Genomic DNA, 14145 nt, shown 5'->3' on the forward strand with positions numbered 1-14145 from the left:
AAGCGAAGAATCCCGTCACCTCTCTGAAGACTTCGGAGGAAGACCTTACCAGCATTCTCCACCTTACAAAAGGATTTACTTCTCTCCTACCATGATCTAAATCTAAAATTCGGGACTCAAAAAGAAGACGTGTACTGTTTAAATAAAACTAACTCAAAGCACTATGACCAGTAGTCCTGCCCCTTCCTTTGAACCCACTACACTTTGCACCCAAAAACAAACAGGTTTTTTTTCATCTTAAATTCACCTTGTCATAGAAAACGTTTGGGGAGTCGATACTGTATCTCTTGGATCATTCTTAGGGATGACAAACAAATAAGGATACAAATTTAAAGAAAAAAATATATATTGTAATATAGAGTACTGGCTCAACAGATATGGCACTGAACTACAATTCCTTTTAAGCAGATGTGCACTTGTGATCAGGCAAAATGCTGCCGCTCACAGTGCAAGAGACCGAATGCTTGAAGTGGACTGAGATATTACCACATGCAGCATGATGTGGTGGGTTGAAGCTACATATGACTAACATCTGAAAAGACCAATGAACAAAGAGGTGTTACCCCAAAGCACATTTATGAATTGATGTACATACATTTTTCAAAGTTTGCTCAGACCCATGAGCACAACTGTGTTTACCATTAGCAAATTGTTGTCCTGCTCATGGTTCCTTTCCTCAGGCCGCATACTTCCCTTTCTAAAGAGGCCCTCTCTGAATACAGGGGAATTGGCTAATTTTCTGCAAAATATGAAACTTCCTTTTTTGGTTTGGATGCTAGAGAAATGTGTTCATCTCCCATTACAAAGGCATACCTCACCTAATCACACTCCAAAAGCATTAAGGTGTAATCGACTAGTCATAATTAAGTCACCATCCCTAAATGCTGCAAAATGAGCTAGCAGAACAGTAAAATATTTCCACCATGCATTCTTACAATGCCTGATCAATTTAAAAAGCCATAAAATATTTTTTTTAAAATCAAGTACACAGATCTTTTCCAAACAGACAACTCAATAGAATTTCTGAAATAAATGGATAAACGACTGATTTGCCCATTGATAATACAATGATGAGGAGAAAAAAAACTAAAGTCTGAATGAGGAACATACAACAGAAACAGTAAATCGCAAGTGGAATGCTATGTTTAGCTGTAAATTAACAATAAAATAGTTTTTGGAAAACCGGAGAATAAATAGTACCCTTGAAGAGAATGTGTACTGGTTATATTACTGGCTTAAAGAAAATGAAAATGTATAATCCACATTCAAAGCACTCTAACCCTCAAAACTGTAAATTAAAGGAATGTTCAGAAAACAGTCCAAACTAGACAGGTAGGCTACCAAAGATAAGCCAAATAGAAGATAGACAAATAAATAATTCATACTCTGAATGCAAATAGGCAAAATCTGAATTAGCCCCAAACAGTAAACCAAGCAACTCTCTAAAATAGTTTCAGCTCTGTTTCTGGACTTCAGAAATGTTTTACAAAAGTAAAGGAAGGCACACAGATGGTGATAGAGTAGTTCTTGTATCACATATGCCCATGAGGAGGCAGCAAGGAAATCCAACATGTTAGTTGAAACACTGAGATGGAGCTTGCCAAAATTCTCAATTACATGGAGAAGCCTGCACAAGCAATAAATACTCACACAGAAATTCTGGACTGGACATCTAGAGCCTTCTGTCTTCAGCAGTGTACAACAAAAGACAGCAAATCCTAATAGACTAGTAAATAATATCTAGGGGCAAATAATCACACATTTAGAAATGGGATCCTCAAACAAAATATGAATGGTGAATTAGATGCCACTTTGTTCTAAAAACACTACTGACAACAGTATGCAACACAATCGTTTCCAAAGAAGAGAAATAAAGCAAATAAATGACTAGTCTATTGAATTAGGATAGGATATAAGTTTATAAAGCGCTTGAATGCTGTGGCGTCTTGGCGCTGGTGAGTGTGGAAGTGGTGCAATCTACATTACAAGAGCTATATTGACGCAAACAGCCAGGTCTTCAGATCTTTTCTTAAAGATGGTCGGTTTGGCTGAAATCTCATGGCTGTTGGCAAATTATTCAACAACTTTGCTGCACAGTTTGAGAAGGTTCTTCCACCCCATCCTACTCTCCTAATCCTGTTTATCTGGAGAAGGCCCAACTTACTGGATCTCAGGGCACGTACGGGGGTATAGGGCATTAGCATTTTTTGTGTGTCTTTAGCTCCTCCCCCGTAGAATGCTTTATGAACCAGGCAGAATGCCTTGAATTCCACACGTTGCTGTACAGGAAGCCAGTGGAGTGCTCCAATTCCAGCAGAGGTTGATTGGCCTCTATGTATATTTAGAAGCAACCTCGCAGCAGCATTCTGCAATGACTGCAGCCTACTCATCTGGGTTTTGTTAATCCCCAACAGCAAAGCATTGCGTAATCAAGCTTGGACAGTAGAAGGGCCACCACCACTGTATTTTGTAATTCCTGCGCAACGAAAGGGAAAATCTTTCTCAGAGTTTTTATTAGGAAGAAGCAGGAAGAGGTAAGACTATTCACCTGAGCAGAGAAGTTTAGCTGACTGTCAAAGAGGACTCCGAGGTTTCTCACCTTGGGTACAGGGCTAGGGCATTCTCCAGCTCTCACTGCCCACCAGGAGTCGTTCCACAGGGATCGCCCGACCAAACTCAATGACCTCCGTCTTGTCTGTATTGATTTTCAGGAAGCTATAGCTCATCCATGTCATGATTTTAGTGAGACACGCATGAAACCTGACAGCTGTGTCTTCAGGCTGTTTAGCTATCGAGATTATAAGTTGAGAATCATCCTTGTAAGACACTAGGGCGAAACCATGCTTCCTGATAAGTCTGGCCATGGGAATGACATAGATGTTAAACATCCTAGGTGACAAGGATGATCCCTGTGGAACCCCACAAGGAAGATGGAAACTGTGACTGCATGCCCTCCCAATATAGGCTCTGCTCCCTCCCCTCCAGAAACGATGAGGAGGGACAAAGCGGAGCCCTCGATGCCTACCTCCTGCAGCCTCTGTACTAACACAGTGTGATTCACGGTGTCGAAAGCTGCCGACAGGTCTAATAGTACGAGGATTGCCTTGCCCCCTCTATCCACTATTTCTCCGATCTCCTCAGCTGCTACAATCAGAGCAGATTCTGTGGAATGGTGTGATCGAAAACCATGCTGAGTCGAGTCCAGCAGATTGTAGGTGTCCAGGTACTCAGTCAGTACCTTATTCACTGACTTCTCCAAGATTTTAGCTGCTCTAGGCAGACCAGCTATTGGGCGATAGTTCTTAGGCTACGAGGGATCTAAGGTGGGTTTTTTTCAACAATCCAGGAAGCAAACACACCCAATCATAAATAGCGAAGAGAAGTTACTTCACAAAAACACCAATATCATTGAGGCATTCACATTATATTAGAAATCTTTATGAACAGTGACATCTTTGGAACCCAGAGGCTACCCTTGATATCTGGGTGAAGCTGTCATCCTCAAAGCAGAAAATATGGTAGAAGCCTTGAAACTTGATGAGTTCTAGAAATACCATCACTAATATGGTGGTTTATAAACGTGGAATGTTTGTCTAATGAAGCACGTTGGCCACAATCAAGGCACATTGGGCAGTTTGGTAGAGTGTGGGGATTGTTTTGTATGTACACAGAATAACGATTGTATCCCCATAGTTCTCCCACTACTCCAAAGTTAATACAACTATGAAATCTGTGGTCACACCTAGAAAGGTCAATGCTCCCTCCCCACTCGGAAAACCACTCTATATCCCTTTGTGCTAAAAAACATTTGTTATTTTCTTCTATAAATTGAAAAATTATAAAACAAAGTATTAATCTCAAATCAAAGCATCAGAAAGCACGTTTTACACTATGAACGTACTCAACTGAACTATATGTTAAAGAAATTATATACCAGCTAAATGGCCCAAATGCATTTTTAAGTGAACCATAATGAGCGATACTTTATACATTCCTTCCCACTGGCCTTTCAGAAACTCCAACAATACTAAGATAAATCAGCTGACACCGGTATTCTAGTCTGGTAAGGCAGAATGTCTTTAATAGAAGATATACCTCCTCAATCACAATGGATAACTTCAAAAAGTTTATTCAGTGCTTTTAAAACAAGAACGTGAATGGAGAACACAAGAGCACCAAGAACAAGAACAAGACGTATGCTACTTAGCATTCATGTATTGAACTCATCCCCAATAAACTGGTCCACAGTAGTATACAAAACTACTTTGCAAGCATCAACACTTAAAACCTTGCATATAATGAGGTCCAGGTCAACCTACCTGGTGATGTAAGGCAGGACCAATGCAAAACAAATCTACAAATAGAAAACTAAAAGCAGCACCGGCACTGCGAAGGTATGTGCTGCAAATTATTATGGCCATTTTCAAAGCAAAGATTCTGTACTTATGAGCTTTACAAAACAAACAATCGCATAACACATTGCTCAAAATTTTCAACTTTACCTTTAAGCAGAGGCAGTGGGGTTAACTCGATGGGCTTCCCCTGAGATCTAAACTGGGAAGAGCTTTGTGATCTCTTCTGTCTTGCTTTCCTGACGGACTTCCGAGAAAATCCGTCTACTTTATCCACTGATGGAGGAGTGGTTGCTGCTGAGGACATAGCCCTACTGAATGAAATGGATAATAATTACGAACATGTAAAATCCTAAATAAAATACAAGAAGTCAAACTAATAATTATTAGAAAGAGTGCATGAACAATGAAATTCCAAGTAGATCAAGCTAACCAATGAATAAAAAAGGCCCTACAATGTTCCAGTTTATACTATTTTTGACAATGGTTTATAAAAAAGATCACTGAAAGCAAAAACAGACACTTATCACATTCATATATTCTGAGGCAAGTTAAAATAATATTTGCTACAAATAATTTCTGTTTTTATGCCATTTTAAACCGGAAACCGCGCATAACAATGACAATCTACCATATTTCTGTATGCAGATGGCACATCACTGATTGGTCACTTACCTGGAGCCTTCACAGATTATGTTGCTTAAAGAACTAAAGCATAAAGAATATAAATGAGATATAAATTGCAAAACCAAAGGTTATGACTTCTGATCAAAGGAGGGGACAAAGTCGGTTGCTGAGAAAAGCAAACAACCAGTAGCTAGGCAACACAAGTATTTCTGAGTCTTAATTGAGAACTCTTTCCTGGAAGCCTTCACAAGTATAAATGGGGAACAATGGTTTAATAAATTAGAGGTGACTCGTTACTGTCTCTAAAAAGATGCTGTTCATTGTTGTTTATGTTGCAGTATATGGTACGCCAGCAAGAGTTTTTTAAAGGAACACCGAAAAACAGAAGAGACAGTTTGAGTCTAGGAAAATCCACCAAAATGGGGGCATTTCAATCAGAAATATGCCTTGGTTCATCATTTCATGAGATTTACATGCTAACTACAAGGGAGGTGTTGAAAGAATGGAAAGCGTGTGTCGCATTACAGACAATCACAGGGAGAACAAGCACTTGGGGGATTTGTGAGGTTATCAGACAAGCATCATTTCCAGTCCCTAAATAACCAGAACACTGGGGGGAGTGGGGTGTCATTTGCGGCACGCCCTGCAGGATCCACTGTACAGCAAATGATTTACCTTGATTATTGGTGAAAGCCTTTATGACTGCCTTGGCTTTAGAATAATGCATAGGACAGGAAAGGATTGCCAGCCCTTTAGGTACCTTAATTTGTGTTATCACTTATTGCTCTATTGTACCTAGAAAAGGAGGAGGTGTCCAAAAGTGAAGGCAGCCACTGAAGAATGATTACATGGCCTAGTTGGAATTTAAACAGGTTACAAAATATTGCTGAACCGACAAAACCAGTAGGCCTGGCGTATTCATTATGGAAAGCATGTGTTAAAGTCAATACGTTTAAAGGGTGGATTATTATTAACTGCACAAACTACAGTAGGGGGGAATTTTGTTACATGCAATCTCACATATTATCGTAGAAGGCAAGGGTTTAGGTGTTGGTGATCCACCTGAACAAACCATGGGGGACCGAAGAAATACACCATGATAATACTTATTAAAGTCCCTTAGGAGAGGTTTTGAATTACTTGACATCAGAAATGGTGTACGAATTAGTATACAGGTGGGGCATACTGGCACTCATTTTTGGGGAATGGCACTCTTTTTCCCCTCATCGGACTCTGACCCAGAGCAAGAGATGGAAAAAACACACATGGTGGAAAGGACAAAGACAGACTGAAAAACTGTGACATAGGGAGAAAGCTGGAACCTGCAAGACCAAGATAAAGGGGCAGTGAGTGTCTGGTAGTAGACTAAAGAGTTATGAAGTGGATTCAAGAGTAAAGAGATTTGGCAAGCAGACATTCAACAGCACGGGCAAGAGGCTTCTAAGGACAATTTGAGGTCCCAGCACTTCTTTCTTTCCAAATTACATACTTGGTATATACCAAATGGTGGCCATATGGGAAAGCTTATGCTCAACACAGTAGGTTTGAGTTGGTCATGGTGAAAAACTAATGATAAGGGTAATAGGTCTCAATATTTGTTATGAGAGGTTATGATAAAGGCAGTATATTTGACGTATTTATTGTAAAAGCGTGTGTTAAAGTCAATAGGCATTTTAGAGTGGATTGTTATTGCTCTCTATCAAAGCATACAGATAGGTATTTTGTTACATGGAATCTCACAGGTTAATATAGTGGGCAGTGGGCAGGGGGGTGAATGTTGGATACACCCTCCAACAAACTGTGGGTCTAGAAGATTTGCAATGTGAGAATTTATGAAGATGGTGTTTTGCTTAACCAACTGTAATTTTTTATCATTTTTAGGTTTTGCCTACAAAGCGCTTGCGCGGTTTGTGATATCTCTTGTATTCAATATATCATAAAAGGGGCTCTTATCAGTCCCCGATTCCAAAGTACAGTATTCATGCGCTTTTGTACGGAACTTTTTTGGGGGCTTAACTGTCCCTGGCTGCATTAAACCGATTCACACATTTTCTTTTTACTTTCACTGGCAGAACTGCTTTCTCCATTTCTTTGATTCTCAGATCAGTTGAATTTTTTTTAGGCTCTTAACTTCTTTTGGCTTATAACTTTCACGGCTTAGTCATTTTCGAGTAAAACCGTGTCGCACATCAATGCCGTCTCCATTTGTTTCATTCTCCGATATGTTTCATACTTATTTCGGCATTTACCTTCGACAACTTGTTTATTTGCCGCGAAAACCAGGTCACGCATCCCTTTCCTCTCCATTTCTTTAATTTTACATACATTTATTCCTTATTTGTACTTTTAACTTTCACAGCGTGCATGCATTTGCTGAAGTACTTTGGCTCATCGGCTTGCTCGTTTTCGAGTGAAACCGTGTCGCACATTACTGTCGACTTGGGAACAAGGGGCACTGGCTTCATAATCCAGCGCCAGCATTGCATCCTGTAGATTTGGGCATTTCACGTAATCTCCCCGTACCTACCAAAATAATGTGTCTTTATGTAACGGAACTAGGGCTCATGTAAAAGCGCTCAAATGAGTAGCTGTTATTACCAGCACTTTTAAACGGCAGGAGAGCTGTACAAACAGCAATACAGTAAGTATTTTTTAAATTCCCACACTGAAATACCCATAAAATAAAATATACTATTTTACGCAACAGAGCCCAAATAAATCCTTAAATTTCACTAGCTACCATTGTTATTTATCTTACACTTTTATTACTTGGTTCAGCATTCAGTTAAATTCCCTCAGACTGCAAGCATTTAAAGCGAGCTTTTTTACTTCGACAGCAATTATTTACATATAAGCTTTTTGGGTGAGTATACATTTATTTAGGCCTTTCATTCACTTACTCTGCCATCGCGCATTTGTTCACATCGTAGTGTTTAACATCTTTGTGTGCCTCTGGCAGGGTAGTCTTTACAATTCATCTATGCATGCCTTTTGCATGTGGAGATGTCAAATTTATGCCTAATCTATTTATTTTTTGTGCACATACATACCTGTTTTAAAGGTGAACCTAAGGGCATCAGTTAACATTTTAACAAGAGGAAATGCAAAAGTTTTTACAGAGAAGGATCACACATATACAAAAAGCTACTGCTTACATTACATAAGGGTTGCATGTCCAAAGCGGATGACTTTGAAACTTGGAAACCAGGTCAAGGTCTCAGCACAGGCTCAGCTTCCTGTCTTTTTGGTCAAATTACTTAATTTTACTGTGCCAACAACTAAAAATGTGTGTTTGTGTAAAGTAACTGGGGCTTTGTGACCTTATGAGTATTTAGTTATGCAGCACAATATCCTTGGTGCAACATCAACTGTTGCATGGCTAAACACCTAAGGTCTCAAAGACGAGACATATTGGCTATGCCAATGCTTGTTATTTCATGTACTAGAACATCCCTGTTCTTTCTTAGGCCCAGATTTAACTATTTGCTTCTAGTTTTATTACTCAAGATTGTTTTCTTATCCAACATGTGCCCCACTGAACGCTCATCCATTTCAACCTTTGTTCATCTTGTTCATTTGATAAATACTAATAAACACGGCATCGCCAATTCCCCATTGAAACTGTCAAAGCGATAACAAAAATACGATATGCTTGGTGGTATTAATTTCATTAGCATCGAAAGGGAGAGTCTGCCCTGCCTACATTAATATCTGTGAGCAGCAAATGACAGAAAGCACTAGGCAACTGGCGCAGTAAGTAGCTGAGCCCTCTCACTACCCTCCTGTGTAATTATTCCCTTTTAAAAGGTACCGCATGGCACACGGAAAGAGTCGCAGCGAAAGGATGCGCAAAGACGGGAAAAGCTTGGTTTTGAGGGGCTATTCCCATCTCTTATTTAAATGGCATTCCCTTTTGTTTCAGTGTCCTTCTCAGTCTGGCACCGGCGGATACAGAAGGCTTGGCATATTTTGACACACTTGCTGTCAGTGCAGCGTCTAGAGACTCTCATATGCTAGTTAGAGATGAACAGCGGCACAACACTGACCGGAAACTGAGATGTCGTTGGAAATAGAAACCAAGGAAAGACTAGGATGTGCAGCCATCTTGGAACGTCAATATTATAGGTAAAAGGCATTCTGTGGATTGAATTTTGGAAATGTGGCGGCCATATTGGTCCTAAATTTGTGTATCCGTACCAATTATTCTAAAGGAACAATGGTTTACTGACATTTCCAAAAGTAAAGCAAACAACGTATATTACAAATTTAATTTAAAGATAGACTGTAAACCAAATAAAATATATTGATAGGAAATTACCCATGCGACATATTTTAACAGTAAACAAAATACGTAAAACTAAGCGGGCCGGAAGTCCAGAGCGAGACCCTCAAAACAAGCGTGGCCGCGAATGCAGCTGCAGCGTACCGTGAGTCGAGTGGTGTGCGCGCACTCGCGCAACACTGCTTGTAACCGCAAGCCATAGGCCGTAAGTCTAGAGCGATTCCAAGAGGTCGTTTTATCCTAGAGCAGCCCACGCGCACTGCGCTAGGCTCGACCTAAAAATGTAAATACAAGAAAACCAAAGACATGAGGCATGTGACCTTTACTGGTGTACTTTTTTGGGAACTCTGCTTACAGTGTATGCTTTAATACGCTTTTGGGACTCTGACCATTTTCAAATAAAACAGAGTTGTATAAAGTAGGTTGGCAATACATTTGTTTGGAAACAAACGCTTGATTTATTTGCTTTCTGTAAGCATACATTTAAAGCGTGTATTATAATATTAAATATAAGGAGAAAGATCACACATATATTAAAGGCTAGCGCTTACATTTACTAAAGGTTGCACGGTTGCGCACTGGCCTATGGGCAATGATGAACCCTAGTTTTTTTTTTTTTTTTTAGACAGTGCGATTGACTTGAAGGTATTGTGTAAATGCTCAAACAGCCCTTGTCAGTCTAAAACCATATGGTGAATCCACAGCAGGTAGAGGCACACAGGATGGTTAAGAAATAAAATGCCCACTTTCTACAAGTGGCATTTTCAAACACACAATTTAAAAGACACCTCTACTAAAAAATGTCTTTCTCATACACTGCACCCTGCCCACAGGGGTACCTTGGGCCTACCTTAGGAGTGACCTACATGTAAGAAAAGGGAAGGGTTAGGCCTTCACAAGTGGGTACACTTGGCAGGTAGGCATGGCAGTCAAAACTGCATGCACAGATACTGCAGTGGCAGGTCTGAGACACCTTTGAAAGGCTACTTGTGTGGGTGGCACAATCAGTGCTGCAGACCCACTATTAGCATTTAATTTACAGGCCCTGAGCACACGCAGTGCACTTTACTATGAACTTACCAGTAAATCAAAAATGTCAAACATGGATAACCAATCATAACACAATGTACAGTAGGAGCACTTGCATACTAGCACTGAATACAAGTGAGAAAGTGCACAGAGACTCAAAACCAGCAAAAACAAAGTCCAGCATACCATCAAAAACAAGCATTTGCAATGCAATAGGTCTCGCAGTTACGAGAGTTTCAGCTATTGGCTTTGTAAATAACAATGCCTTTTATTTATGGTTTTAAAAGAAAAACAATAATAAAAAGCATTATTATTTTGAAGACATTGAAAATTGTTACAGCACCATACACTGTGTGAAACTTTGAATCCAGCGGTTTACAGAAGGGCGAAATAAACTTTGTTCTAATCGAGTTTTGCCTGTCGTACCCTCAAACAAAACATGGCCACTGTAGTGTAGTTAGCGCAGTGGAACGCGATGTCAGGATCCCGCAAAGGCAAAGCATTTGTATCTCTGGAATGAAAAATGACATTAGGCAAAGGAGCTTTGCTTTATAAACCTTTGCAAGCGTCGTGTGGTCGAATCTAATGGTATGTTCATGAGCGAATCACCAGGTACATATATTTTACTCCTTCACTTTGATTAGAAGCAGCCTCGTGTGATTACTTCTGTGTACAGCTCATGGAGTTTTCACAAATTCTGCAGTCGCGTGTGCTGTGAGGGTGCCAACTCCATCACTGTGACTGGGCGAGGGTGAGACATCGGGAAGTGTAGGAGGTAACACTTACTGTTTCCATTGCCGAGATGCAGAAGAAAAACGAGAACTCTCAGCCTTTCTTTACTGAGAGTTCGGTGGTTGGCATGGCAACTGACAAGCATTCACTACTACTGATTCGGGGCAAGAGTGTAAACGGATCGCTTTAAAATGTACGTGAACGAAGTGGCCGTCTTAAAATGTGTGTGTGCCAAATGTATCTATAGCAAAGCCATATATGTCAAGGTTTCAGATTGCTTACGTGTGACATTTTCATAATTTCTATATAATATTAGTGACATTCAGCGACTATGAGTGACACTTTCTCGCGAGCAAACTCAAGCAATGAAGACGAGGGGAACATAAATATCAGAAATCACACCTATTGGAACAAGACACTCTAAGAACTTGGAGCTGCAATAACAAGCGGCAGTGAAAGCGATCGCGAAAGTGAAAGCGATCACTATTGTAAAACAAACAAGCTTGCGAGAGGTGCGCGAAAGGCGCCACAGCGAGACATGTGGTTTCAATGATCAGGCTCGTGTCTGCGCACGATAATTGAAACCACATGGCGGTGGTGCGGGTAACCAACACCAATAGGCCATGGGCGGAGCAATGCGCCCCCCTTTGGCCAATTGCGTGCTGGCTTTGTTAAAAAGACGCACGCAAAGGCCAATAGCGTGGGGCAAAATGAAAAGCACGCGCACAAGCGGGTGCGATTCCTAGGTTAGTTTTGAAACCCACTACAAGAAACCTCTCGCTGCGCGAGCAATGCTCCGCACTGCAACGCTAGGCGCGAGACGTAAAAAGAAGGTCAGAAAGCAAAAAGACGAGGGAAAATGCCAAAAGATGCCAGGTCTAACAATATAGATACATAGAGGCCTTTGGATCAGCCCTTCTCTGCCACTGGTGTGTAGGAGAAATATTTACACTGTACTTCTGCCCATGAATGCATGCTACATGAGATAATGGTTCAGTCAACATCAGTCACTGGCTCTCTGCCCCCTGAATTATGCCATTTTGTTATTACATCTGCACATCCACTAGAAAATTAATGTGCTAATGTGTCAGGGTTGGCTGGTCAATCCTTTCGTTTTCCTTTTTCTCCTTTTATAGCCTCCCTTTCATTACTTTGAATCTCTTTTAAAATATTCTTAAGATGATACTGCAGCTCATCAGGCAGCGCCAACAGGCCGCTTGCATGCTGCTTATTTCATTTGCAGATTCCAGGATAGCCAACATGTTGGTTCTAAACGTGGCAGCCATGTTGAAACTGTAAAAAAAACAGACTACGAACAGTATCACTGCAAGCGTAATACTTGGTGCCAGGTTTAGTTTGGTTACTGCAAGCATATGCCCGCCATGCTTAGGCAGCAGCATGTTTTCTTTTAACTACTTCTATTTTTTTCATTTTAGGTCACATATGTTGTTGAATTTGTATGTGTTTTGCTATGGTTGTGTGAGATGGTTAAAGGCAAAAATGAATCAGACAAATAGATGTTTGCATGAGTGTAATTAAACATGAGAGACCGAGTGTATGTATGATGACTTATTGAGTGCCTAATTTAAGCCCTTCGATGCGGACGCGCAGGAGCCATCCGCCGCATCAGTGCTCATGCTCGTCTGGCAGCTTGCATGCGTCCGACGCCATGGCACTGGGAATCCCTCTGATGCGGGCACCAGAGAGATTCCCTTTACCCCCCCCCCCCCCCCCTCCCCCCCAAGAGCCTCAGGATCTGGGAGAAGAGCTTCCCCAGCTCCCGAGGCCCCCCTCTTGGCTTCCCTGAAATGCCGATCAGCGCGCACGTCGTGATGACGTCATTTCAGTGAAACCGAAACTGAAATGAGGCTAGAGGCTCATTTCAGTTTCCATTTCTACGTGCTTAGGGGGCTATGAGCACGTAGAAAGACGGTAGAGGTGTCATTGGACAGGGGAGAATCTCCCCTTTCCAATGGTACCCCTCCCCAGTGGATCCCTGCTTGAGGCAAGCAGGGATCCACCACTAGACACCAGGGAGGGGAGAGCGGCCCCTTGGGCAAGGGCCTCTGCTCCCCCCAAAAATATTGTTCATATTCAGTCTTTCTGCCCCCCCGGGGGGCAGTAGCCTCCAATCTGCCCCCCCCAGGGGGGAAGAAAGCCCAATGGACGGCAGGGATTTTTTTTAGTGCAATTTCAATGAGGGTGGGGGCTGCCCAGAACGGGCATGTCTATGCCCCCACCGCCACCACAACTACAGCCTTTCTGCCCCCCCCTAGTTAACAGATGGGGGCAGTACCCCCCAACTTGCCCCCGTGGAGGGTAGAAAGCCCACAAGACAACAGGGATTTTTTGGGGGGGAATTTTAATTGGGTGGGGGCTACCCAAAACGGGCAAGCCAATGCCCCCATTCCCCCTGCCACAATTACAGCCTTTCTGCCCCCCCCTGGGAGGCAGATGGGGGCATTAGCCCCCAATTTGCCCCCCCGGGGAAGGGCAAAAAACCCACTAGAAACCACAGATTTTTTTTGTATTCATGTAGGGGTGGTGGCTGCCCAAAATGGGCATGATAATACCCCCCCCCCAGAGAAGTTACAGTCTTTCTGCCCACGGGGGGGGGGGCAGATGGGGCCAGTGGCTTCGATCTGCCCACCCCCGGGGGGGGGGCAGCAAGCCCACTAGACGCCAGCAGTTACGCTGGCTTTTTTTATGGGTGGGGGTGGGGGCTGCCCAGAATGGGCATGACAATACCCCCACTCCCCCAGAGAAAATCCAGTCTTTCTGCCCCCCTGGGGGGCAGTGGCCCCTGATCTGCCACCGGGGCTACAAAGCCCACTAGGCACCTGCGATTACGCTGGCTTTTTTATGCGTGGGGGTGGGGGCTGCCCAGAATGGGTATGACAATACCCCCACTGCCCCAGAGAAATTCCAGTCTTTCTGCCCCCCTGGGGGGCAGTGGCCCCTGATCTGCCACCGGGGCTACAAAGCCCACTAGGCACCTGCGATTACGCTGGCTTTTTTTATGCGTGGGGGTGGTGGCTGCCCAGAATGGGCATATCAATGCCCCCATTCCCCAAAAAATAACCACAGTCTTTCTGCCCCCCATGGGGACATATCGGGGCAAAC

At 42.5% G+C, this 14145-nt stretch overlaps 1 protein-coding gene across 4 annotated transcripts in view; it reads right to left on the bottom strand.

Annotated features, from left to right (window-relative positions):
- PPP2R5E (protein phosphatase 2 regulatory subunit B'epsilon) overlaps nucleotides 1-14145 on the bottom strand; it is a 521840-nt gene that overhangs the window by 479738 nt on the left and 27957 nt on the right. For 2 of the 4 annotated variants that reach the window (XM_085626198.1, XM_085626200.1), the window contains exon 2: nucleotides 4503-4666. In XM_085626198.1, the coding sequence (XP_085482324.1) occupies nucleotides 4503-4659 (157 nt within the window). In that variant the 5' untranslated portion in view covers nucleotides 4660-4666. The remainder of the gene's footprint in view (nucleotides 1-4502; nucleotides 4667-14145) is intronic. The other 2 variants (XM_085626201.1, XM_085626199.1) reach the window with 1 other exon arrangement.

The sequence above is a fragment of the Triturus cristatus genome, chromosome 9 (genome assembly GCF_964204655.1).
Source record: "Triturus cristatus chromosome 9, aTriCri1.1, whole genome shotgun sequence".
In the NCBI taxonomy this organism is placed as follows: domain Eukaryota; kingdom Metazoa; phylum Chordata; class Amphibia; order Caudata; family Salamandridae; genus Triturus; species Triturus cristatus.